This window comes from Notothenia rossii, assembly GCF_949606895.1.
Source record: "Notothenia rossii genome assembly, chromosome: 3".
NCBI lineage: Eukaryota > Metazoa > Chordata > Actinopteri > Perciformes > Nototheniidae > Notothenia > Notothenia rossii.
In genome coordinates, this window is record NC_136901.1 from 32,201,931 (window position 1) to 32,225,640 (window position 23,710).

General features: G+C 42.0%; 1 protein-coding gene across 5 annotated transcripts in view; it reads left to right on the plus strand.

Annotated features, from left to right (window-relative positions):
- Nucleotides 1–23,710, plus strand: part of rgs12a (regulator of G protein signaling 12a) — a 41,820-nt gene that overhangs the window by 10,917 nt on the left and 7,193 nt on the right. For 3 of the 5 annotated variants that reach the window (XM_079669263.1, XM_079669262.1, XM_079669266.1), the window contains 13 exons: nt 10,739–10,760; nt 14,882–15,051; nt 15,966–16,058; nt 16,564–16,707; nt 17,923–18,105; nt 18,216–18,360; nt 19,245–19,342; nt 20,404–20,589; nt 20,894–20,967; nt 21,557–21,683; nt 22,113–22,209; nt 22,921–22,982; nt 23,413–23,524. In XM_079669263.1, coding sequence (XP_079525389.1) covers nt 10,739–10,760; nt 14,882–15,051; nt 15,966–16,058; nt 16,564–16,707; nt 17,923–18,105; nt 18,216–18,360; nt 19,245–19,342; nt 20,404–20,589; nt 20,894–20,967; nt 21,557–21,683; nt 22,113–22,209; nt 22,921–22,982; nt 23,413–23,524 — 1,513 coding nt within the window. Of the gene's footprint in view, nt 1–5,909; nt 7,240–10,738; nt 10,761–14,881; nt 15,052–15,965; nt 16,059–16,563; nt 16,708–17,922; nt 18,106–18,215; nt 18,361–19,244; nt 19,343–20,403; nt 20,590–20,893; nt 20,968–21,556; nt 21,684–22,112; nt 22,210–22,920; nt 22,983–23,412; nt 23,525–23,710 lie in introns of those variants that run through there. The other 2 variants (XM_079669265.1, XM_079669264.1) reach the window with 2 other exon arrangements.

Sequence of the window (23,710 nt, forward strand, 5' to 3'; positions counted from 1 at the left end):
TTTGATTGAAGTGTGCTTAGTTGTGATCCCCCTGAGAAGTGACCCTTTTTGCAATCACTTTTGGCATTGAGAGAAATCCTGAGGGGAACAGAGATAAAATGACATGATCAGCGAACATGCACCCGCATTGCATTTTGCCGTGATGATCATGTAATAGCAGCGGTTTAGTTTGAAGTTGAAATGGTTGCCTGTGGTTTTGCCTTGCCCTTGTTGGCTTTGTGCAGGCTTGTACCCGCTCTGATTCACCAGCTCCATTATTCACTTATCTCAAAAATTCCTCTTTTTTTTTACGGCATATTGCTCACACAGTAAAGAAACAGTCATATCCAAGCAACAAACTATATCCACTTGCATGTCGCTATAATTAATATTCTAATAGCTGCTAAAATTAGACGCCATACTTCATTACATAAATTCTTCCCGCTTTTTTTTTATGCGGGTGAGCAGGAATACTGTGTTCCTGGGGATTAGCTGTAGAGGCAGGAGAACACGACGCGCTTTTATCTGGCTGACATCACATGGCCAGTGCTGGAGTGTGGGTGGACAGTTGCGCTCACGAAACGTGTCCTCAGGCTAGCATTATAGGATGTAAAGACTAAACAGCCTGACGTTTTCTAAATGTCTTCACTACGGTTCCTTTTTCTTTTTCTCCCCGCACAAGGTTTTAATGCAATTACAGAGACTTGTCTCTCCGAACCCACCGAATGGAAAAACTGTATTTTAACACGACAAAACTTGAGTAGAAGTTATTTAACTGCCCAGCTGCTCCGAGTATGAATATGCCAATAAATGGATGACCAGATGCGGCTGTGGTTGCTGAGTTTGCTGTTTGACCAAAATGCGACCACGGAAAACACCCGCTGCCTCGCCATCTCTGGACGAAGGCGCACTGCAGCACTAAAGTTGGCTGTTGCCACACCAACGCCATGACATCATCTATCAACATTCAGAATTATTACGTTTTTTTTTTGTTCACAATACAGCTTTTCATTATCCCCGTGTTGATTGACTTTAGGAAAGAGTGTCTGAACAAGTAGGTCTACAAAACTTCTAGAGGTGATTCATTCCCCACACACTGTTTACTTCCTCAATCGTACTATTATTAAATGTCTCTGCTTCACTGAAAGGGAGTCTACTGCCAAGGGTGTGGAGGTTACTCAACGAGGGACGGCTTTAGAAGCGCCAAAGTCTTGTATCACCTCCCTGGTAACAGTTAAGACATGTCTAGGATTATACTTCCCACGTGTAACTTAGACCACACCAGGGCGCGTTTGCTTCATGTCCTGGGCAAGATGGCTTGTCTTGTCTTGGAGAGGATTGCAGGGAAAGTGAATGAAGTTGGTATCTTTCTGATCTTGTCCCAAAGCCTTGTCTACTTCGCACCGTGGAATACATAAACATGATTTGTTGGGGCGGCCAAGTTACTCTCCTTGTGATTTTGTGAAGGATTTGGTTTGGCACTCTACCGCTTTGGCAGTCTAAACACAAACTTTCCCTCGTGAACTTTTTCCATAACCTCTACATCCTTTGGTCAGCTGGAAATATGATATGTCTGTTTACATAGCTTGGGTTTTGCATGACCTCACTTCTTTAGGTTGAGTAAAATGCTACACATTGTTCATGTTTTGACCTTCGGTTGGATATTTCTTAAGGCTGTTGAATAAAAAGGTTGCCTTGAAATGCAAATCAGAATTTAAGCAAAAGGCAACATATGATAGAATAATTGCAGATAGTAAATCAGAAAGATCCCAAGTTACACTTTTCACATTTCTGGCCATTGTTATGATTTGTCCCCATGCCAAATACCCATGGAGACATATGCCACCCTATAGCCCTGAGCATAGAGGGATGAATAAAAGCCCAAATCACCTTCTTTTCTTTCCCAGTCTCCCTCAACCATCTCAGGTTCCCTGCATGACCAAACAGATTAACAGCGGGGGTGTAAGGTCAGTAGGACTTACACAGGAAGTAAACAATTATGCCAGTTTCTTGTTATTGGCAACCTAAAGCCTTGTGAGTTTCCTGTAGGCAGAAATTCAATCATATCTCGGCCTTATCATCGCACAACAAATGTACCCAGGCCCCAAGACTTTTGAAAACACTGTACACAGAGCTGTAAGATGTTTTGCGTGCAAAACTCACTGGGCTAATTACAAGTGTCTGGTTTCAGGTTGGAAAGTCCATTCTGGTGTTTTTTATGGAAAAGAAAGAGAGCGCTAAAAGGGTGTGGTGGTATCTTATGTGGTTTACCCACCTCAAGCCCTCCAGGCTGAGCGTGGCCCTTTCACTGTGATAATAAATTAAGATGGGAGGGTTTGTGGTCGCTGGAATATTCCCTCTCTGAAATAATTCTATTTTAGTTTAGCCTTATAAATCTTCTGTTTGTCTGTCACTCATTTTATATACAGCATTTCCTCCAAACTAGCATTTTTACTTCAACACAACAAAGGGAGTTATGTTCAGAATTCACATTGTCGTCATATGTTGGAAAAGACTCAAACTGATATTTGTTAAAGTGTCAGCGTTCCTGACCCTGCGAGAAGTAGGGCAGCAGAGAGGAAAAAGGTAAACAACTCCACCCATAGGAATGCTAGCACTCCCTGTCAGCTTTTTATCAGCAACAAGTGGAGGACACACACACACACACACACACACACACACACACACACACACCACACACACCACACACACACACCGGTAGCACTGCACAATTCATAGTAATGCCACTTTAATCCACACTGGAGCGGAGCCGTTCCCATCTGCTGTGGCTGACGGGTTAGAGTTGTGGAGCCGGCAGTAGATTACAGCCGATAAAGGGGATTAAGAGATGAAACACATTGTGCCGGTGGCCTCTGTTTGCATGCGAATCACCCAGGTCTTTAAAGAAATGGAGAACAACCCATTTGTTAGCTGAGTGGACACTTAAAAGACCCCCCGACTAAAGTTTGGACTCCCATGGCTCAGTTTCAGGGTCAAGGACCAGACATTTATCCACGAGGAATCATTTTACGGTGTGATTTAAAGATTGTTATTTAATTGTTGGAATGGACACCCCCCCCCCCTTTTATTGGATTAGTGTATAGATCAAACATGATTTAATCACAAATGCTGGCATCGGTTCGCATAATAATATGACACGCCTTTCCATCTGATTTGCTCATTCTGGAACATTTCAAAGGTTCAAATGTGAATCTAAACTAAGATGATCAACTCTTTCTTATAAACAGTTGAATAGTCAGTGGTAAATGCTAGTTGTGTCAGATATCTGTATCGTTATGTTTTTTAAATGATAAAAAAACATACAGTTTTGGGTCAAATTGGAACCAGTAAATCCCTTGGCCAAAGCATTGGTTGATTAGATTACGCTTTTAAAGCTGAACTTGGTTTCAGCTTTTCAAATTAATATTATTGCATGTTTCTTTTTGCCATAATACCATTATACTTTGTATAAAATTGAAACCCCAAATGTCAATATTACATGCCTTCTACTGTCATGTTTTTCTTTGGTAAAAATCAAAAATCAAATAATTGTGTTACCCAAAACACGTGAAACTAAATCGAATCATTAATAAAGTGGAATTGGCATGTCTAAGACTTTTTTATGACACACATTCGGAAAACAGAGTTCTCAATTAAGTAAGTTGCCTTTTTTAAATATGCTATAAAAATAGGTTGTGTTTCCTGAAGGAATTCAATATTTCCCCAACTGTGATCTAGGGACACATAGGAAATCTAAGGACACGCTAATTGTGTTCATGTTGTTTCCTGCCCTCCCTAGCATCAAATAAGCATGTTGATTGATGTTAGACTTGCTGTGACAAACAAGATTTCCCAAAGTTAAAAACACTGGATTCTCCCGTAACCGCTGAAAACTCAAACATGGTTATCTGTCTACACCATCTCCACTTAGAAATTGTCAAAGGAGTTTCAAAATTCCCCAAATAAGTCTCTCCCCCACACTCCTTGCTTGGTTGAGAAAGAAATGTCTCTTCCATCTTATCAGTCACCGCACCCTCGCTCTTTTCTGCCTCAAAAGGAAGTCGACTCCATGCAAAACTCTTTCTTGATGTTATTGTCAGGGAATAGTTTGTCGTTTGTCACAGATAGCATCCCGAGGTTTTCCCCCCTCTCTCAGCCGAAGATTGCCTGGTGGAGAACTTGACATACAATCAGTTATATCTTGTGACAAGAAGTGTTCATTGTCGCTGTGTAGGAAAGTTTTCCAAATAGATTAAATCAAGTGGAGACTCACGTAAAACCCATTTACTTTGTGGCAGCAGGCTCTTCAGTTAGCAACACTGAAGAAAAAAATAAAGAAGAGCTTCAGCCTGGAGGCGTTTTTAGTTTGAAGAGTTCCAACTTGCTTTTCTTGTGTTTGGTGCTTTTTAAATATGCTCACCTGGCTGCAGTAAACTCTCAGGGAGGTCAAAGGGCTTGAGTAGTCTATTCTGTGTCCTGTCATTGGTGACCACAATGATGGATGATTCATCTTTGCATCAGAAATAGCTTCATTTACTGGATTACCTTATCTGCATGATGAAGCATACCATCAAGCTTTTCTGTGCAGCAATTAAAGCGTGATGTATACATGACTCAATTATCTGAATTGTACAGTGTTTTAAATTAATGTACCATTTTGTACGAACAGGAAATGATTCCTCCACCAATGCGCTGATGGAGATCAATTGCTTTGGAGAGTTGCTGCCAATTCAAATTTTGAAAGAGAAAACAAGATGTTACTTCAGCAATGTGATCTTTATTAAGGTTATTGTAGCTGATTCAGCGCTGTTTGCAAACAGTTCACATGTTTCCAGCTGTGAGTAGCTTCTGAATTTCTAACCCTAACCCTAGCTCTACAACAGCACAATTATGGCGCATTTCCACTACACGGCCTTGCTCGACCCCGCTCGGTATGGCTAGGCCTCGTTAAGCCTTGTTAGGACTGGCTCACTTTATGGCGCATTTCCATTACAGTTTAGTAGCTGGGACAGTAACTATAGTAACGCAGTGTAGGCGGAGCCGTGACGTCATCTTCAATGAGAACCACAGAAAAACAACATCAGCCGTTAGCTTTTAGCACTCAAGCTCACAGCTCCTCATATCTGTTCAGAAACGAGGCAAAAGTTAAACAAGTACAAACCACAGACTGTCTGTGTCATGGCGAATACAGTCGCTGCTTTATTTGTGTCTGTAGGCCGTTGTTGTGAGTGTGGACGGTCGGAGTATACAATGCGTTAGCTTAGCCGATCTCCATTCAGAAAACACGCATTTTAAAAGGTTTTTTGCCTGCCGTCTGTCTGCAGACTTGTCAAAGCATTAATTAATGGTTTTTACTAACCGGTATCATTATGTTGTTACTTCGGCATCATTTTTTAAATGTGTATTACAATTAAATCACGGTCAAATATGCTCATCTTGTTGTAGTTGTAGCCCCCTTGCCAGCGATTCTCTCTCTAGTTTAGCATACTCAGCCTGGTTGTTGGCCCGGAATGAACCTCGATTTTATGAGGCCAGAAAACTGCGAAATAGTACCCGCTAGCCGGTACTACGCTAAGTGGAAACACAACCAAAAACGGGCCCCGCACGGCTCGGCACGCTTAAAGCGAGCTCCGCACTGTAGTGGAAATGCGCCATTCGACCCAATTTGGAGTAGTATACATGCAGAGCTTCTTTTTCTTTCTTTAGTTCTCATTATACATCAGACTAAGTTGTTATAGGATCATTTAAGGTCATGTTCAGTTTGTCTTTAGCTCAGCTCCTTCTTTGACTTAATAACAACTGACTAACAGTAGATTTGCGAAGGTTGTTTACTTAATTGTCTTACTTTATGATAACTAAAATCACACTCACAGGCAGCATAGGCTGAATCTTCACACATGTTTTGTTTGAGGAGAGGCTTTCCATATATGTGTCGTTATTTATGCATTTGTATATAGTACAGTGGTATTAGATATATTGCTGCAACCTAATGGAGTCATTTTCTATCACTCCATTTAGTGCTTTCACATAAATGGAAACAATTCCCTCCTGAGGGGGTTAAAAAGTTGTCAGTTATAGCTTAAGTTACGGTTAAAATCCCCACACGACAAATTCAGTAAATGCAATCATTGGAAGGCTTGTTGCGAAAAAAAGAATACCAAACCCCTATTTGGGAAGGACCGTTATGGCAGCAAAAGCAGCAACCCCATGACCTGCCAATGGGCCCGCTTCAACACTCCAGAATCTTTGGTTTAATTCGCCCCAAAAAACCACCCGCAATCGCCCAAGCCTAGTCATTGCACCGTTCGAGTAATCAACACAGCCCATACACATCTGATAAACACGCAATTTACAAAGTGATAGACCATGGGAAAATCCAATTAAACCGGATAAATGTACCATGAAACCAACTGTTAATAAACACTGCATCGCATCCATTATTTACGGCAAAACGTAGTCCAAAGAATGCTAGCGCTTGTGCCACGGGGAAACCTCAGAATGAACCACCAATGCTTGAAGAATAACAGTCGGTCCAAAAACAGTCGGATTGTTGAGATTTTGCGAGAAATGTGGAGGCACAGCGCGGCAGCGGACACTGATGCCAGAATCATTTCTGCCGGTACATGAGCTAAATTGCTTTGCGGAAAACACAAATTGACTTGATTAAAGTTGGGGGAGTGAGTAGCAGCGGATAATGGAACTCAGAGTTCAAGTCGTGGGCTACCAAACTTTTATTTTGATTGAAGAAAATTCATCTGGTTTCCATTTGATCAGACTAGCTATTTCTCCTCTCTTTCAAGCAAAGGGAGAGTGCCCCAACTGGAAACAAAAGAAGGGGGGAAGGCCAGTGTGGTTTTGACATGGCCAGTGTGTGTGTCTTGTGAAGGGAATCAAAAGAGGGGGGGATTAATTCATCTGATTCCTTCATGCCAATGTGGCAGAGGCTGTATGTATTGTCAGGCGCATTGCCATGGCAACAGCCGCGGCGTAAGGAAATCTTTCTTTCCTCCATCTCAGCCCCCTCCTTCTCCTCTTTCTGTCTAGTACCTTGTCAAATCTCTTCCTCTTTCTCTCTCCCTCCTCCCTCTCTTCCCCTCTCTTCGACTTGTTCAGACATGGTTTGCAGAGTTTTGGGTGGGGAATGTTCAGGTATGCGTTCACACACACATAATCTGTCGGTGTGCTTCTGGTGTAGCAGACTAGGGAACAATGAGTCTCAAAAAGAGACTTTCCTTCAAGAGGAATTGGAACTTCAACACTGTAAGTAAACTGTGGTTTGCCGAGCGTGCCTCCTCTGTATTAAGCGGGGAGACTCCTTTGGTTCACTCAGCTGCTTTTCTCATTAATCTCCCTCTTTGTCGCTCGTCTTCTCTCCCACTCTGAACAGCTGTTTGAAGCGGCAGGGACTCGTGGTTGTTTGTTTGCGGGGTGCTAGAATCAGCCTTGACTTCTGCAAAAGTTAAGTTTCTGAATATCCGACTGTTGTGTGAGCAGGGTTCATCTCAAAACAGTTTTTAATGGAAGCAACAAGCCTAAACAAGCCCAACAGATGACAGAAATCAGGTTTAAAGGTTCTGATTTACAGTCTGTGAAAGATGTTAATGGGGGACATTAACATTTGTATGAACGTGGCTTATCCTTCAACTGATTTCACACCGGTGAAAGTTTGTTTTCTTGCGGTGGTTCACTTCAGATCATCATGAATATGTCTTGGTGGGATCATCTACGTTCCTTCAGCATGTGGTGTCTCGAGATGCCAGACTGTGCGGCGTGGGGGCTGTACCACAGGAAAGCTAGCAGAGCGTTTTCCAACCCGAAAGCCAAATGCTGCTCGTTTGGAGCCAAGGTACTCACTGTGACTTTGTCCATTTGGTTGATAACAACCCAACGTGGGCAGCTTTCAGAAGGATTCCAGCTGGGAAATGGGATCTTTGCAATTCAGCTTTGAGAGAAAAGGATCAAAGAGGGTCGGCAGTACAGCAAAGCCACCCATGGTGGAGCAGATCGTCAGAAGAGGTGTCAACAGAGGAAGGGGTTGTGTGGACAAGAGGTGACGGAGGGCCTGGGTCATCACTGCAGCTTCACTGTAGGAAACTTGTGGGCAAGGAAGTAATAACGAGTGGTGTGTGTGTGGTCTAACCCCTGCTGGCTCATACACACACCAACCAACTAGGTCAACTATTACAAACGACACGTGTCATTATTATGTCATTTTATCTGATCAGTTCATGTAAATATTGACCAAGAACAACTTTAATATTGTATTATTCAAATAACTTCTAAGCAAAAACATTTGTCATTTCCAGCTTATCAAATGTGAATATTTGCTACTTTTCTCTCTTTAAAAAAACAACCACTAGATGTCGTTAAATTAACATAACCAGTACTCTCAATCTCAACAGTGTAAATAATCAGAAGTTGACACCATTTTAAAATTGCTAATAGAATTCAACTAAATCTGATAAATGTATTTAGCTATCAGTCATTGTAGTTGCAGGATTTAGCCACATTTTCATAGATACTGTTGTCTGCTTTCGCCACCTATAATATATTTTTCATCAACATATATTTCCTCTGACATCAGCATGAGATGGATCGTCATCTGTGTGTCAAGAAGGCATTCATTGAGATTTATTGGAACTCTCCCACTTGTTTCCTAACTGGGATTAAGAGGAGCTTCTGCTAACAGGAAGCGGATGTCTATTATATTTGTCATACCAGAAGTAACATCTCTCCATTTGGGACCTTTGAAAAGTAGTTGACTCCTCAAATGACCAGTTTTCATTTCCAAAGTTTCAGCTGGGAGCTTTTGTTTAAAACCGAAGTCTACGTCACATTGTGTGATGTCGGTCTCCCTCTATATATTTAAGGGTTGAGGTTTAGCCGTTTTTAGACCAAAAGCAGCAGACAGATGGAGTGGGTGTTCTCTGTTTTCTTTCTTTTCTGCTTCAGCTTCATGTTGGTCCTCATCCATACCCGCCCATGATTACTGTCCACATGCTAGCCACCACTGAAGAGGTGGCTTTTGGGTGTTGACTACATGGGGTTGGACTAGTTGTAAAGAGGCTGCGACAGACAATTAGTGGTTACGTGGTCATTGTCTGATAGAGCTTTTTACATGTGGTCACTCCCAAAATGGAACCAAGCATCACGTCAGGGCACAGGACCGCGGTCAAGTTAACTGGCTTCAGAATGCATCAACAAAAACTATAAAGAATGGGCTGGTCCACAATATGTCTGAGCTTATTCTGTGGCTGTTTGATCAAGCTGTACTCATTCAACTCACAGCAAATTTGGAAATGATACTTTGAATTAAATCCGACAGGAAAATTAAAAATGCCACAAATGTTTTTCACGACATTTTAAGAAAATGATATAATGATAACGTTAATGCAAGAAATAATACAAGTACACCCTTTCTAAGGACAATTCACTTTAACTGAATAAAATAATATTTTCAAACATTCATATTTGAAAATTAGTCTGAATGAATATACAAAACCATTAAAACCACACAAGCAAAAAATAAAAAGAACCCCTAACTCAGTTACCAAATCTTGTAAAAGTAGGGGAAACCCTGCTGTTCAATCTACCATGTTGTTAACTAAAAGCTGGGTCATATTCAGATGTAAATAATCTGGCATGTAAACACAACATACAGTATTAAGATTGTGTAAAAACAACCCGAGGTAAGTTCAATTGTTTCGATAAATTGCTAACGTAATTAATCGTGACAGGCCCGCTCAGCAGGGTGCAAAAGTTTTGTTTCATTGTTCTCTGATTTTTCAGCTTTACAGTCCAGTATTATGCAATTCCACTGAAGTACAAACTGTGTTTACTGCTCACACAGCCTGGCAATGAGAGCCTTGTTTAGACGTATTATCCGCCTTGGATATTCACACTTTGAAGTGGCAGCTTCAGAAAGCACTCTTCTGGAAATAGTCTCCCCTATTCAGATGAATCCTCCAACGCACCGATTTATCAAGTGTTCTTGGACCGAACCCTAAGATGCGCCTCTCATATCCTCCCCTGCATTTAAAAATATTTGTGACAACGGCTCCACAGTCAAGGCTGTAACTCTCTCTTTATTAGCATTTACCAAAAATGATGCTGACACATTTTTCGAGAAGCCCACTGCTGAGGCATGGGTTTCAAATTGAAGTATTGCCATGTAAATATTTGTTGACCCTTCAAAAGCGCTGACATGGAGGGGGGTTTATTCAGCTTCATGCCTTTTGTTGTAATTACACCCAATAATGGGAAGTTCCCACTGCGAAATGTCCAAGTCCACGGGGGAGGCTTGGGCTTCTTTTCAGGGACACATGCATAAAGCAGCCATCGCCTAAATTAGCAAGTGAAAAGAGGAGCATTACAGCCACTGATGGCCTCTCAAGTGGCTCTGCCTTGATGGGCTCTGAGCTTTGTGACTGCAGTTAGCAGGAATGCACACATTCAGGCCTGTGTGTGTGTGAGGGGTGATATAAAGTGAAGGGTGGGTCCTGGTATGGAGGTGTGAACAGCTGTGTGTGGTAGAGAACCCTGGGGTCCACCCTCTTACAAATTAATGGGCCTGTGTAAGGACCCAAGATCCAACCCTTTCCCAGTAGCACATACACACACACACACACACCACAAAGACACACACCTCAGAAGGACTGTTGGGATGCCTGCAGAGACGCTGCTATCTTCAGTCTATGGTCTCAGCGAAGGAGGTCATGAGGGCAGCCTTTCACTCATGTCTCTCTTTGTTCTTTTTCAGTCTGCTGCTTCCTCAGATGGTGGTGAGTACAATTCCCTTATTACTACTTTTAAACACTCATGCTAATCAAAAAGCATGTCAGATATGTAAGTGAAACTCTTAAAATGTAAAGAATGAACTCACAAGAGAACCAAGATTTCAAGCTCTTAATCATCCCGACACATAGGAACTTTCTGATCTTGGTCCACCGTCTGCTTTTTTATTCCCTATTTTCTGCTTCTACCCTCAGCTTTGTAGTCGCTTAATAAAATGTTCTAATAAAAAGACGTGGTGATGTGCTCACTGCAGGGAGCATGCCTCATTAACAAAGGATGTTTGCTGAGCGTGTTTCGGGGTTAGCGCCGGAGCTAGATGTCGGGTCCTCCCTTTCATAGCAGTCTTTAATAACATTTGCTAACAGGCTGAGCGAGTCCACGGTGAGGAGGGTAGCCCGTTCCTTTCACTAGGGACGGATGGCTGTTTGCTTTCCAAAGCCTTCTCATTAACTGAGCGGCACACAATGTGGTAAACACGGCTGCCAAAGCCTCAGACCTAATACAGTAAACCGAGACCAAACAAATGGCCTGTCAGCACATTTTAGGATGGGGACTTGCAGGGGGGGGGGGGGGGGGGGGGGAGGTGTGGGGGAATATCAGACATTTGGCCTTTCTCCTGAAAATCCCTCAATCTCTCAGATTCTCACACTTTATGTAAAGCGTGTGCAATTTTAATGACACGTCAACTCATTATTTCTGAAGAGTATTAAGCCGTTGGAACTGGCACGTGTATTTTTATCATTATGCAAAATAATCATGGATATGTAACAGATATAGGATGATGACTACATTTGACTAAGTGCAGCTGATACAGATGCCACCTTACTAATAAGCTGAATTACTGAAACAACATCATGTACTATGTAAATTACTTATTTTTTGTTACAGTTTAAGTACACCTATTAAATCAGTGGTGGAATGTAATACAATACAGTACTCAAGCACTTGTACTTGATTTTTATTTTTTACTCTAAACTTTTACTGCAATACATTTTGGAGACCAATATTGTACTTTTTTACAAATATATTTATTTGTATAGGTTAGGATATTCAGCAGCAGTATACAAAGCAGTTAGCTCTACCAATAATCATAATCCATTAATTAATATGGTAGTGAAAATGGGCCATTACGCCGAACAAATGCTTTTACTTTTGGTATATTTTGATGATAATACTTTTGTACTTCACTACAATAAGACTTGAAATGCAGGAAGTTTATCTATAATCGAGTAATTAACATGTTGGTATTACTCGATTATTATTTGGTACTTCTTTCACCACTGTTGTAAACCCATCCTACATCCTGTGTGGAAGGAAGATGACGACCGGACCTTATTTGACCCCACTAGCCTTTCTGTTCTCCACATCAGAGATACAGTGCTAACACCAGTTGCCCATGCTAACCAGTTAACTCTGAGCAGAATAACAACAGCTAGCATCTGTAAGAAATCACACTGTGACCCTCTTTTGCGGCTTTCACACCAGCGCTTTTCCCTTTCTAGCTCTGACCTAGAGCTTTTCTGGTTCAGCTCCGGTTTCCCTTTTCTGCTCCCGCTTTGTTCACACCACTCAGAGCCGGGATGGTAATGCTGCGTCATGACGTCACCGTTTACATCGCTGATTTGCTCCCCAACGCTCACAACAACAACAACAACAACGGGGGACTGCGTTGGGTCGATGATCGTGTTGCTTTTAAAGCAAAGCCAGATTAAATTAAATAACGACTTCTCCAACCTTATACTTTTCAACCTGTGCAGCCCATGTATGGATTCCATCCGATAGCTGCTATAATAAAAAACAAAACGTCTGCCTCTCTCCACAATGATCAATAACAGCGAACGGATGGTCAAAGTAAGGTACAAATAAACAGAATCACACGAAGCCTGGTCAGCGCGACTGCTTGTAGCAGGCATGACGAGACTCTTCAGTCGACCCATGTTCAGGGGAGGTGGGTTTAGTTTCCTGCACGCCTCGACCTAAGAGAGACGTAAGCGACGCCGCCTCTTAGCTCCGAAGCCCTTGCTTCTAGGCCGACAATTTTTGGAGCTGGAAGTGAACCGAATTCCGGAGCTAAGAGGCGGCGCCGCTGCGGTGTGAATAGGAAAAACCGGTACTTTTCAGGCTCCAGCTCCGAGCCGGAGCTGAAAACGCGTTGGTGTGAAAGGGGCATTTGTGTTTTGTTTTACTGTGCCTGCCCACAGCCCTAAAGTGGCCATCTGCCGTCATGATAGCAGGTACTGTGAGGGTCAAAGCCCCCACTTTAGATGACCAGAAGCCCCTCACCACTCTCCCTGATTGTCTTCCTTTTAATTATCCATGTGTCCTCTCTTTCTTCGTCTTTTATTCCGCTGCCGGTCCTCTCTGCCCTTTCTTTTACCAACTGAGTGACATCTGCTCCTTCTCAACTGTAATCAGATCCCACTTCCCACATAACATATTTTGACATTCACTTAGTGTGTTCACATTCGCCAGTGAGAGCAGTAGCAAAGGTTACAGTAAAAGACCCATTAGCTTTCCCTTGACATTTACCGTATTCTCTCATCCCTTTTCACATTGTAATTGTGTTTGCCGCAGATGTAGGGCACCTCTTGACTCCCCATTATGACTAGATCCTTTTGTTAAAGATCTTCCCTCTTTCAACTCAACGGGATATATACCTGGCTGCTAAATCCTAAGAACTGTTACAGGATGTGTATTTTGAAAATTATGTAACTTTTATTTTTTTATTACATTTTATATTTTTTATTATATCATAACTTAGTACCTTTTAATGCATGTAACATATGTAACATTAAGCTGTCTGTGGATCTTTTGTCTGCTGTAACTACGTACAGTTCCCCTGTGTGGGACTAATAAAGGTATTCTAATTCTGATAACACTTTTATTACATATTTGTCTTTTCCTGCAATTTGTTGAAAAGACTAGTAAGAGTTTTATGTATAATAGTTGCCTGTAGTGAAACTAACACACTTCTAATAATGATCCATTGTAACACAATTGCTGTTTATTGTGCTTTCAAGTCAGACATGCCTAATTTTGTTAAGAGTCTTTTCAAGAAATGTACCAATACCAAAAGTCTTTGTTGGTTTCTTAGAAAATGTTTATACAAGTCTTCACAATAGCTCTGTTCTCCTCAACAGATTAAATTAATTCAATCTGCCTCCTGGGAAATATAAAAATTCCCAAAAGACAAGGCAAGTTGATTTATAAAGCGCATTTTAAGAACACGGTCACAAAAAACAAAAAAAAACAAAATGACATAATGCATCAGAAACACATGATATACAGTCAATACAGACAGGGAGGAAAATTGCATAATTATTTGGGACAAAAAAACACCAATGCCAAAATCGCCAGGATATTTAGGTTAAAAACTCTTTAATTTCCCTTTGGCTTGAATCACTCTTTAGGCGCGTTCACACCAAGTACTTTTCCCACAAAGGTTCCTGAGAACTATGATTTAGTTGCGTTCACACCAAAAAGTCCCAGGAACTAAATTAGTTCTAGAGAACCTTTTTTGCCCCCTTTTCAGTCCCTGCTAGAGAGCAGGGACTTTCGTGGGAGAAAAAGGTTCCTGTTTCTGATTGGCTGGGCGGAATACAAACCACGCCCCGTTAAACTCCCAAAAACGTTTGTGAAGCCGCCATTTTATTATCATTATTAGCATTAGCCCAGAGCAGAAACGCAGAGAGACTAACTTATGTCAACACAAAATAAAACATGGGAGCGGTGGAGATGAGGAGGTGTCGGCGTTCTGGCCGTTTACTCGGAAGGATTCAGTAGAAGCTGCTGGGAGTCCCAGCATCTTCTACTGAAGCCAGTCCCTAACTCCGGGGACTTCCGGCCGGGGATTTTGGGCGGCAGTATACGCCGTGAAGTTGTTTGCGGCCTGCCAGTAAACCCAAAGCAGAAGAAGAAGAAGTGACGTCAGCGGCTTCATTTGCCTAATCCACAATCCACCCCCATGAACTAATTTCCGGTGTGAACGCGATCTGTACTTAGTTCATGAGAACTAAAGAGTTCTCAGGAACCTTTGTGGGAAAAGTACTTGGTGTGAACGCGCCTAATGTCTCCTCTAACCTTTACACTGTGCCCCCCCACCCCACAGACTACAGTGGAGTCCAGTTGCAGGGATGCTGCAGCCAGAGCAGCCTGAACAGTAATGGCAGTCTTCCAGGAGCCGGCAGCCTGCGAGGGGTCCCGGAGCAGAGAGTGGCCAGCTGGGCCGCCTGCTTCGAACGCCTCCTCCAGGACCCAGTGGGGGTGCGCTACTTCTCGGTAAGATAAGAACGTTTCATAGGTGATTGGATTCAGGGTTGTGAAAATATCTGTTGACATGAAGTTTCATGTTTTAATTTTATTTCAATCTCAATGCGAGGTACGGCATTTGTATTGCAACCCTGTTGGGCAAATGACTGGAAAACGGGTATTGGTAATACCAATTTCCCAGAGAACCTGAATGAGACATTGGCCTTGGCCGAGCTCTGCACTCTATTTGAGTTATTTATGTAATTGAAAGTGAAAAGTAACCTAACTCAATTGTGTAAGCAATAAAGACAAATGTTATTTTAGTTTCAGACTTTTTCCTATGTGTGCTTGGTGCTTTTCTATCAGCTGATCATTGACCATTATGGCATTACAACTCCTGCATTCTTATCCAGTTATCTGTCGTGTTAGAGTTAGACCATGTTTTAACATTAAATTGTTTATATGCAGTCTTTACATTTGAACATTTCACCTTTTTTGTCAGTATTTGAGAGTTTGCCCCTCTTAATGGCTTGGATTGTGTTTTTTTCTACATTTATGACATGATTGAGAGACTTATTATTTAACCAAATCCAAGGCGAATATTTCAATAGTTCCGAACCAGTTCTCTATATCCAAACTTTTCGTTACGGGCATTTCATTTATACAACCTCCCACAGAAAAGATGTGCCTCTTGAATTTAGCCTACAACACCTTCAGAAGGCTCAGCATTAGGTTCTGGCGTCCCGGAGGCCCCCTCGCTCCTAACCCCCCCTCAGCACTGATCAGATCCACCCACACTCTCCTGTGCCTACACCAATTTTGTTCACAGCATTTCACCTAAAAAACGTTTTCCTCACTACTGCAACAGCACAGAGAACATTAAAAAAAAAAGCATGATCACCGGTTTGGGATCGTATTAAGACTCCTTCTGTTTCTCTCCACAGGAATTTCTCAAGAAAGAATTCAGTGAGGAGAATATCTTGTTCTGGCAGGCCTGTGAATACTTCAGTCATGTCCCTGCAGCTGATAAAAAGCAGGTAAGTCTACTGTGTGAAGCTAAACCCACTGACTAAGACATGTAGACTGATTGGAAACACTCCTATCTTTTTTGTCCTATATCGACGTAACACAAAATTGAGTATCACCTCTACGAACAGAATAGATATCATACTGTTGTTCCTTAATCAAATGAGGTAAGATAAAAAGGGGGTAAACCTATCATCTATACCTAAAGCCAATATATATAATACATCATTTTGTATAGAAGTCTTTGATATGATACAATACAATATACTTTACTGTCCCTGTAAGAACGTTTTTAGACTCTGTCCTGCTTCTCCGCATAAGATACAAATCCCACTTCCTGGTTGCATTTAAAAAACATTTTCATTTTGAATTCTGTACATAAACATTCTCTCTTGACCCTGTACATTTATTTTGTGACCCTTATGAGTCCCACCTTCCAACAATAATGAAATGATGCTATTATTTTATGTGAAATACATCTTGGCTCTAATGCATCGTCCGCCCTCTGTCCTGCAGCTGTCTCAGAGAGCCGGAGAGATCTACAACAGCTTCCTGTCCAGCAAGGCCACCATGCCGGTCAACATCGACAGCCAGGCCCAGCTGGCCGACGACGTCCTCACCTCCCCGCGGCCCGACATGTTCAAGACGCAGCAGCTACAGGTACAGACACAACGAGAGTAGAAGTTGTAGTGAGCTCGTCTCTGCAAATAACATGTTGCTTCAACACGTCATGTCTTTGGTAGGGAAGAGCTGAATCAAGGCTGCTCTCAACATGTTGAAAGTCATAAATCTAAATAAGATATTCATTTTGGTTCTGCATGACATTCATTGTGTTTGTGTATACTGTTTCAGCCAAGTTGCTGATTAAGAAGGGCTAGACTAATGCTATCAGTGTTATACTGTTATTATTGAAAGATAATACCGATATTGTACTATTTGTAAAGTTGCAAAATAGGATTGATTCCAACCTGTGTGATCCAAACGTTTACAATAACTCCACAGCAATGGGGAGTCCAAAAGTCAAATTCATTGGAAAAGATAAATGCAATAATTTCCGAAATTCATAATACCTTTAAATCTAACACAAAGCATTAAGCCTTTCTGAGTACTGCGGTCAAAAAACGGTTAACTTTTAATAACTGCTAAGTGCACACTTTGGCGAAATGTTATTCATCAAAAAAAGTTGATTAAATTCAAAAAGACAAACCATTTCAATAAAAACGAAGAGGGTGATGAATTCATAAAATATTCAACTTAAAAAATAATTAAAAAATCGAAGCCCCAGTTTTTGGTTGATTCATAGTTATTCCTATTAAATGTATTGCCATCATAAAATATGACGGCAGACATTCAAACCCTCAATAGAAGCCTAAAAACTGACCCTCATCATTTCATAATATTAGTTTGATTTCTGATTTCTATTATTCTCATGATTTGCTTGCTCAGCATCACCGTGAATATCCGGTCATTTTCCTTGACAGTAGGGGGTTCCGCTCTCCTCTCGCCTTTAGTCACTCTGCATAACCATATTGGCTTTTCTCGATGGCCATCTGGGTTTGTTTACGAAAGGGCGCGGAGCCTTTACCAGAGAAATAAACACAAACTGGCATACGCCCACTGAGAAGCAAGCGCATACTGTACACACAGACACATAGACATGCATGTGTATATTTCCAGGCTGGACATGAGCATTTAAAAGTGTTGAGACACCTGTCATAAAATGAGCGGTAACCATACGTTACCACCGGTAGTTTCTTCTCTTTTGTTTAATTTACTCTTCCTCACTCTTTTATTTTTGACCCTACATGCCTCTTTGTGTATCTCCCCTCTTTCATTCCACCACTGTTTTTAAAAACCGCCCTTTTTCTTCTACAGATCTTTAATTTGATGAAGTTTGACAGTTATTCCCGATTCCTCAAGTCCTCCCTTTACCAAGAGTGCATGCGTGCCGAGGTGGATGGCCGATCTCTGCCGGACCCTTACCAGATTCCCTGCAGTCCTGCGCCCTCTAAACACAGCGCCAGTTCGGACCGCTCCTCCCTCTCCACTCCCAAAAAGGTAACAATGACCTTTTAAGCTGTATCACTAGAATAAATCATGGAGTAACAGCTTTGTTGACAGTCCTTTACAGCTGGTTACATCTTCCTTTTATTTTCTCCAACCAATAGGAGGCCAGAAAGCAGAGGTCAGGGAGGTCACTCACCGAAGACAAGGATGAGAGCGCCGATAAGAAACGCGGCTTCTTCTCGTGGTCCCGCAACAGGAGCTTTGGAAAGGGCCCCAAGAAGAAGGACATAGGAGACATAAACCTGGGTATGGAATGGATAAACAAGAACACTGGTAAAAAAAAAAAGCTTTCCACAAGCTTTCGCAACACTTCCAAAGAGCTGATGTGTCCTTGAAAAACACACCAATTTGATGACAGCTCCGGGGTTGCCATGAGCTACATGCGGGGGAGGGATGTTGAAACACAGCTTGCCCGCAGTCATCAAAGTATTACACACGCAGCGCATGTACCCAAAAACACCTTTTGACAGCATTTTGACTCACCGGAGTGAGTGCTATCAACAAAGGGCCAGTGTTTAAAGGTGGCGAAATACCAAAATGAGGTTGATATGATGACGGGAAGCCTTTGTTTGGGATTTTGATCATTATGATATCCAATTATAGCTGTATCGCACAGAGAGAATCTGCACATCTTTTAAAACAACTTACTCATTGTGCCTTTTTAAGGTTACTAATTTGAAAGGCTGCAATTGATAAAACCATTTTTTTTTTTTTAATGTATTTTTAGATTTACAAGCGTTGTCAAATACATTAGAAATTATTCCTAATTTTTCTGTAAATATTTTTTAAAGCTTAAGTTGTTTTATGTGTATATTTATTGCTTTGAATATATATTACAATCATTATTTTTTGAGTTATGTTGAACCTACTGTTCATACCGGTACCGTCTCTCAATAAATATAGTTGCAATTCAATTGAATGACACTGTTTAAACTTTATACGCAAATATCTTCTTTGGTTACCTTTTTTGTGGTGTCAAACTTTAATTATAACTCTAAAAACATTGTTATACGTCATGCCATAGTTTGAAGCTGTCATGGTGTTAAATATTGTATGTTTTATTTTCTTAAAGTAGTGACTAAATTCTCTTATCTGCATGAGTTCACCCTCCTCTGTGTTCTCTTGTGCAGACTACTGGGGCAGTAATGGGCGGAGGGAGTCCCAGGGCTCTTTGTCGTCCGGTACCAGTCTGGAGATGGCCACTTCCTGCTCTGCTGGGAAGATCGAGGTAAGATTCCTCTGGACAAATCACTATGGCAACACAGAGCCCAGTGTCTGGCACAGCTATCATATTAGGCCTGAGTAATTGTTTTTTACTTGTCAGCCCACTCATAGTTAACGGGTGGCTTAAATTACAACTGAAGCCGTGTATATAGGCAGTTTCACACCGGAGTACTTTTCCCCGAACTCTTCCCGTTTAGTTCCGATAGTTCCTGGGATTTTGCGTTCACACCAAAAAGAGAACTTAGTTCATGAGAACTTTTACCTTAGTGCCAGTACCTCATTCACACCAACGCAACTCCGGTTCAAGCTCCGTGCTAGAGCTTTTCAGGTTCAGAACCGGTTCTTCGGTTTAGCTCCGGCTCTTTTCACACTGCCCAGAGTCCGACTGGTGCTGCGTCATTGCGTCATCGTTTGCGTCATGACGTAACCGTTTGCGTGCCTGCTTCATAAAGCCAAACCGCGCGGAAACCCCTCACAGCTGACACCAACAACAACAACAATGGCCGATTGTGCTCCAGCTTCCTCTGTACCTCTTCGGAAGACCAGATTCCCAGTAGGTAGCTGGTCTCTTCAGTGGACCACTGCTGCTTGTTAAGTTTCTCCATCGTTGTGTACAAACTGGATAAAACGCCGGCTTTTTGTTGTTGTTCAGGAGTTGATCCCGCCCCTGCCCCTGCCCCCGCCTCGACGTAAGCGTGACGTAGTGGTGCTTTTGCTCCAGCTCCAAACCGGCCCTGAAACACCGTTGGTGTGAATGAGGTACTAGAGAGGTGGTACTTTACTGGGGAGAAAAAAGTTCAAATTTCTGATTGGCTGGGCGAATTGCAAACCACGCCCCGTAAAACTCTGAAAAGTTTTGTGAAGCCGCCATTGTATTTGCTGGCATTAGCATTATTAGCATTAGCATTAGCATTAGCCCCGCGCACCAACGGAGAGAGTGAGTTATGGCAACACAAAAAAAAAAACAGTGCTGGGAACTAAGTATGACAAAGCACTTGGTGTGAAAGCGGCTTTTGTAACACTTCCAGTCCTTTAATGAAGCCTCCTTTTGTCTATCTTCTTTAGGCTGATAATCGCCACTCAGTATGGGAGCGCTCCCCCAAACACTGCAGCGTGGTGCTGCCCGACGGCTCCTGCTCTCCCATCAGTCTCCGGCCCGGGGCCTCCATAAGGGACGTCCTCCACGACCTCTGTCAGAGCATCAACGTCAACATCGCTGCTGTGGACCTCTTCCTGGTGGGAGGAGAGAAGGTAAGACAATCATTTACTGATGAATGCTGGAAACTTGCTGCTAATAGATCAGCAAACAGAACACTCAGGCAAGCTCCTCATGCAATCACTGAGTCAACCCTTTGTTTGCGATGAACCAAGCTAATAAAACAATGTATTTTCTTGTGAGTAGTCATTGTTGGAACTTAAGTGGAGAAAGCTTAATTTAACCAAAGACACTAAAACAGATGAAGTCATTTGGTTACTGTGTTGTAGAGTTTACGGTAAGGAGTGCTCTGGGTTTGTTGCTTTTTTGTGTTTTTTAATGTTGCTTTTTTCCTCACAGCCTTTGGTGTTGGACCAAGACTGTATGACCCTCAGCTCCCGAGAATTAAGAGTGGAGAAGCGGACGTTGTTTAGGTATGTTCGTTAAACATTTCCTTTGATTTGTCAATTTCCTTTAAAGAGCTCTTCACACATTAATTTACATTGGTTTTGCAAACATAACAAGACAAGAAAACAAGAAATACCCGATCCAGGAAGACCAATACAGGCATGCAAATATTATTAATAGTATGACACAACCTGAATCTTTTTAAATAATAATGATCGGAAAACTACATTTTACAAATAATAAGTTAATCATTTAGAAATACAATTAAATCCATGCCTACTTCCCTCCCTTAAAATAATTATATGAAATATGTATTGGTCGTCATGATAAGAAAACAGCTGGAGGGGTTATAAGGTCAAAAAGGATTAATATTTTACTAGTTTCACCTTCGTCTAAAAAAGGGTACAAGGGAGCGTTGTACAAAGGAAAAAGAGATCTATTGATCCTTGATATTCTATTCTTCTCTAAATGCCTTCCTCTTACCTCGGCCAGGTCTCAAACTGGGGCGCTGCGTCAGATTTCCATGGTTTCTCTTCTTGCCAATAAATATCACTTTCTCACTGTGTGCTTTTATGTCGCCGCTGACATTTACCCGTGCTCTTTCTGTGCTCCTAGATTGGACCTGGTCCCCATTAACCGCTCCGTGGGTCTGAAGGCCAAACCTACCAAACCCGTCACTGAGGTCCTGCGTCCCGTAGTGGCCAAATATGGCCTCCACCTCAGCGATCTCGTTGCCAAAATAGTAAGTCGCCCCCGGTGGCTACAATGCCTTCATGTTTGTTTGAAGCTCCTGTGTGTGTGTGTTCAGCATCTTGTGCAGTGTGTGACAGTGCCACAGGGTGGAGTATCATGGTCAGGGGAAGGAAGCGACCGCATCCTTTTCCATCTCTACACGGTGGTTAGCGCTGTGACTCAGCCCCCGAAGATGGAGCAGCAGGGCTATAATTACAAATGACGACACTCCTCAATCATGCCAACTCTTTTTAGTCCTCCCCTCAACTCCTGCCAGAGGATGTATTTTAGTCCTTTGGGTTTCTAGGCATTATAACTCTATTATACAGTAGCCTGAAATACGGTTTATACATTTAGCTTGTGAACTCAATTACAGCCAAAACAAATTGAGACATACTTAGCCATAAGGTGTTAACCATTAAATATGACTTTCTTTCAGAGTGGAGAAACTGAGCCTTTGGACCTAGGCGCCCCCATATCCAGTTTGGATGGCCTGCGAGTTGTTTTGGAGAGGGTTGATCCAGCTGCAGGGAAAGGTGAGACCATCAAACAAGAATACAAAAAATGACCAAAAATAAGAATTCATTTTTATTTCAAATGTAAAGAAAAGATGTGATGGGATGGACACCAGAAGTTTTACTTTTTTCGACTTGTTTACTTGCTTTCATATTCAAAAAGGTTTTTATTTGTCTCATACTGCCTGTGTTACAGCACCTCTTTTCCCCCTCTGTCTGAAACCAGTCTGCTCTGATTCGTTAGCTGGCCAACTCTAGTGTGATTGGCCAATTTAGAGATGTCCCTCCTATCACTTAAAATGTGTTGGAGCGCTAGCCAATAACAGCGCGAGTGATACATAGTGATGTCACTATGTTACGGAAGTAAACATAGGTGACCAATGGAGGCGTTTCAGGCAGGGGGAGGGGGGTGGAGTGTGTAGAGATCATGCAATTTTATTATTTGTTTATTGATTGTTATGAACCTGTCTTGAGGACCACAGATGGAAATGAGCTATTAGCTATAATCTGGCATATTGCATCTCTTCTCTTTGCTGAGATTCATGTTTTTGTATGCATGGTCCTTCTATAAATAAATACAAATAAAAAGATATTAGCCTTTGCAGACCATTGAAATGCACAAAAACCTTTATAACACACTACAGCAAAAGGGAAACCCCAAAAAGCACAATCTGGCACCTTTAACTTCTGTATGTATAACATGTCTTTTATTCTCTCTGTCTTTGTTTCAAGCAGATAAATCCAAGTCTTCCTCCCTAAAGAACCTCCCTCCCTCCAGAAGTTTTTCTGCTGCTGTGAGTACCTACAATATCTTTTTTCTCACGTTGCTTCAAATGTCGGGATGTGGTGATTTGTCCTTTTCTACTGCTGCTCTGCTTCTGCTCCTTTAAGCCTCATCAATCAGCGGGCCAGTGCACTCACAATTACACTTTTCAACAAGCTTTACATTGGTGTGCACTTCCTGATTTGTTTGTATTCTTCGCCCTAACACCGCCCGTGGCTGACTCACCCGCTCGTATTCTCCATGCTTGAGCTATTATGAAGACAGATAGGACTCCGTATCGATGTTAGCATGGCCAGAAAAAGGCTCCGACAGACGGACAAGGTTCATTCAATCTGGACGTTCTGCTTCAGCCCGTGCTTAGCCTGCCACCCCCCTTACGAAACCCTCCTCCCCCCCACTCCATCCCCTAACAGAGTGCATTGTTATTGTTGCATCTGCAGGGAGATGAGAGGTCAACACCAAAGGACTTTTCTGTGAAAGCGAGTGGACCAGACTCAGCACTCCCAGGGGAAAAGAGAAAACAGAAAAAGATTAATATAGATGAAGCTGAAGGTAAATCCCTCTCTTCCTTCTTCTTCTTCTCTTTTTGATGTTTTTGTGGTGGATTTCTTAGCTTTTGCTTTGCCTCTGGACTAGGGTTATTTTCTCTGTCAGGTGTGAGGCCGCTATGCTGCATGTTAAACTTTGACTAATATTTTCTTCCAGGATTGAACATATTCGGAAGAGTTAAAGTGATTC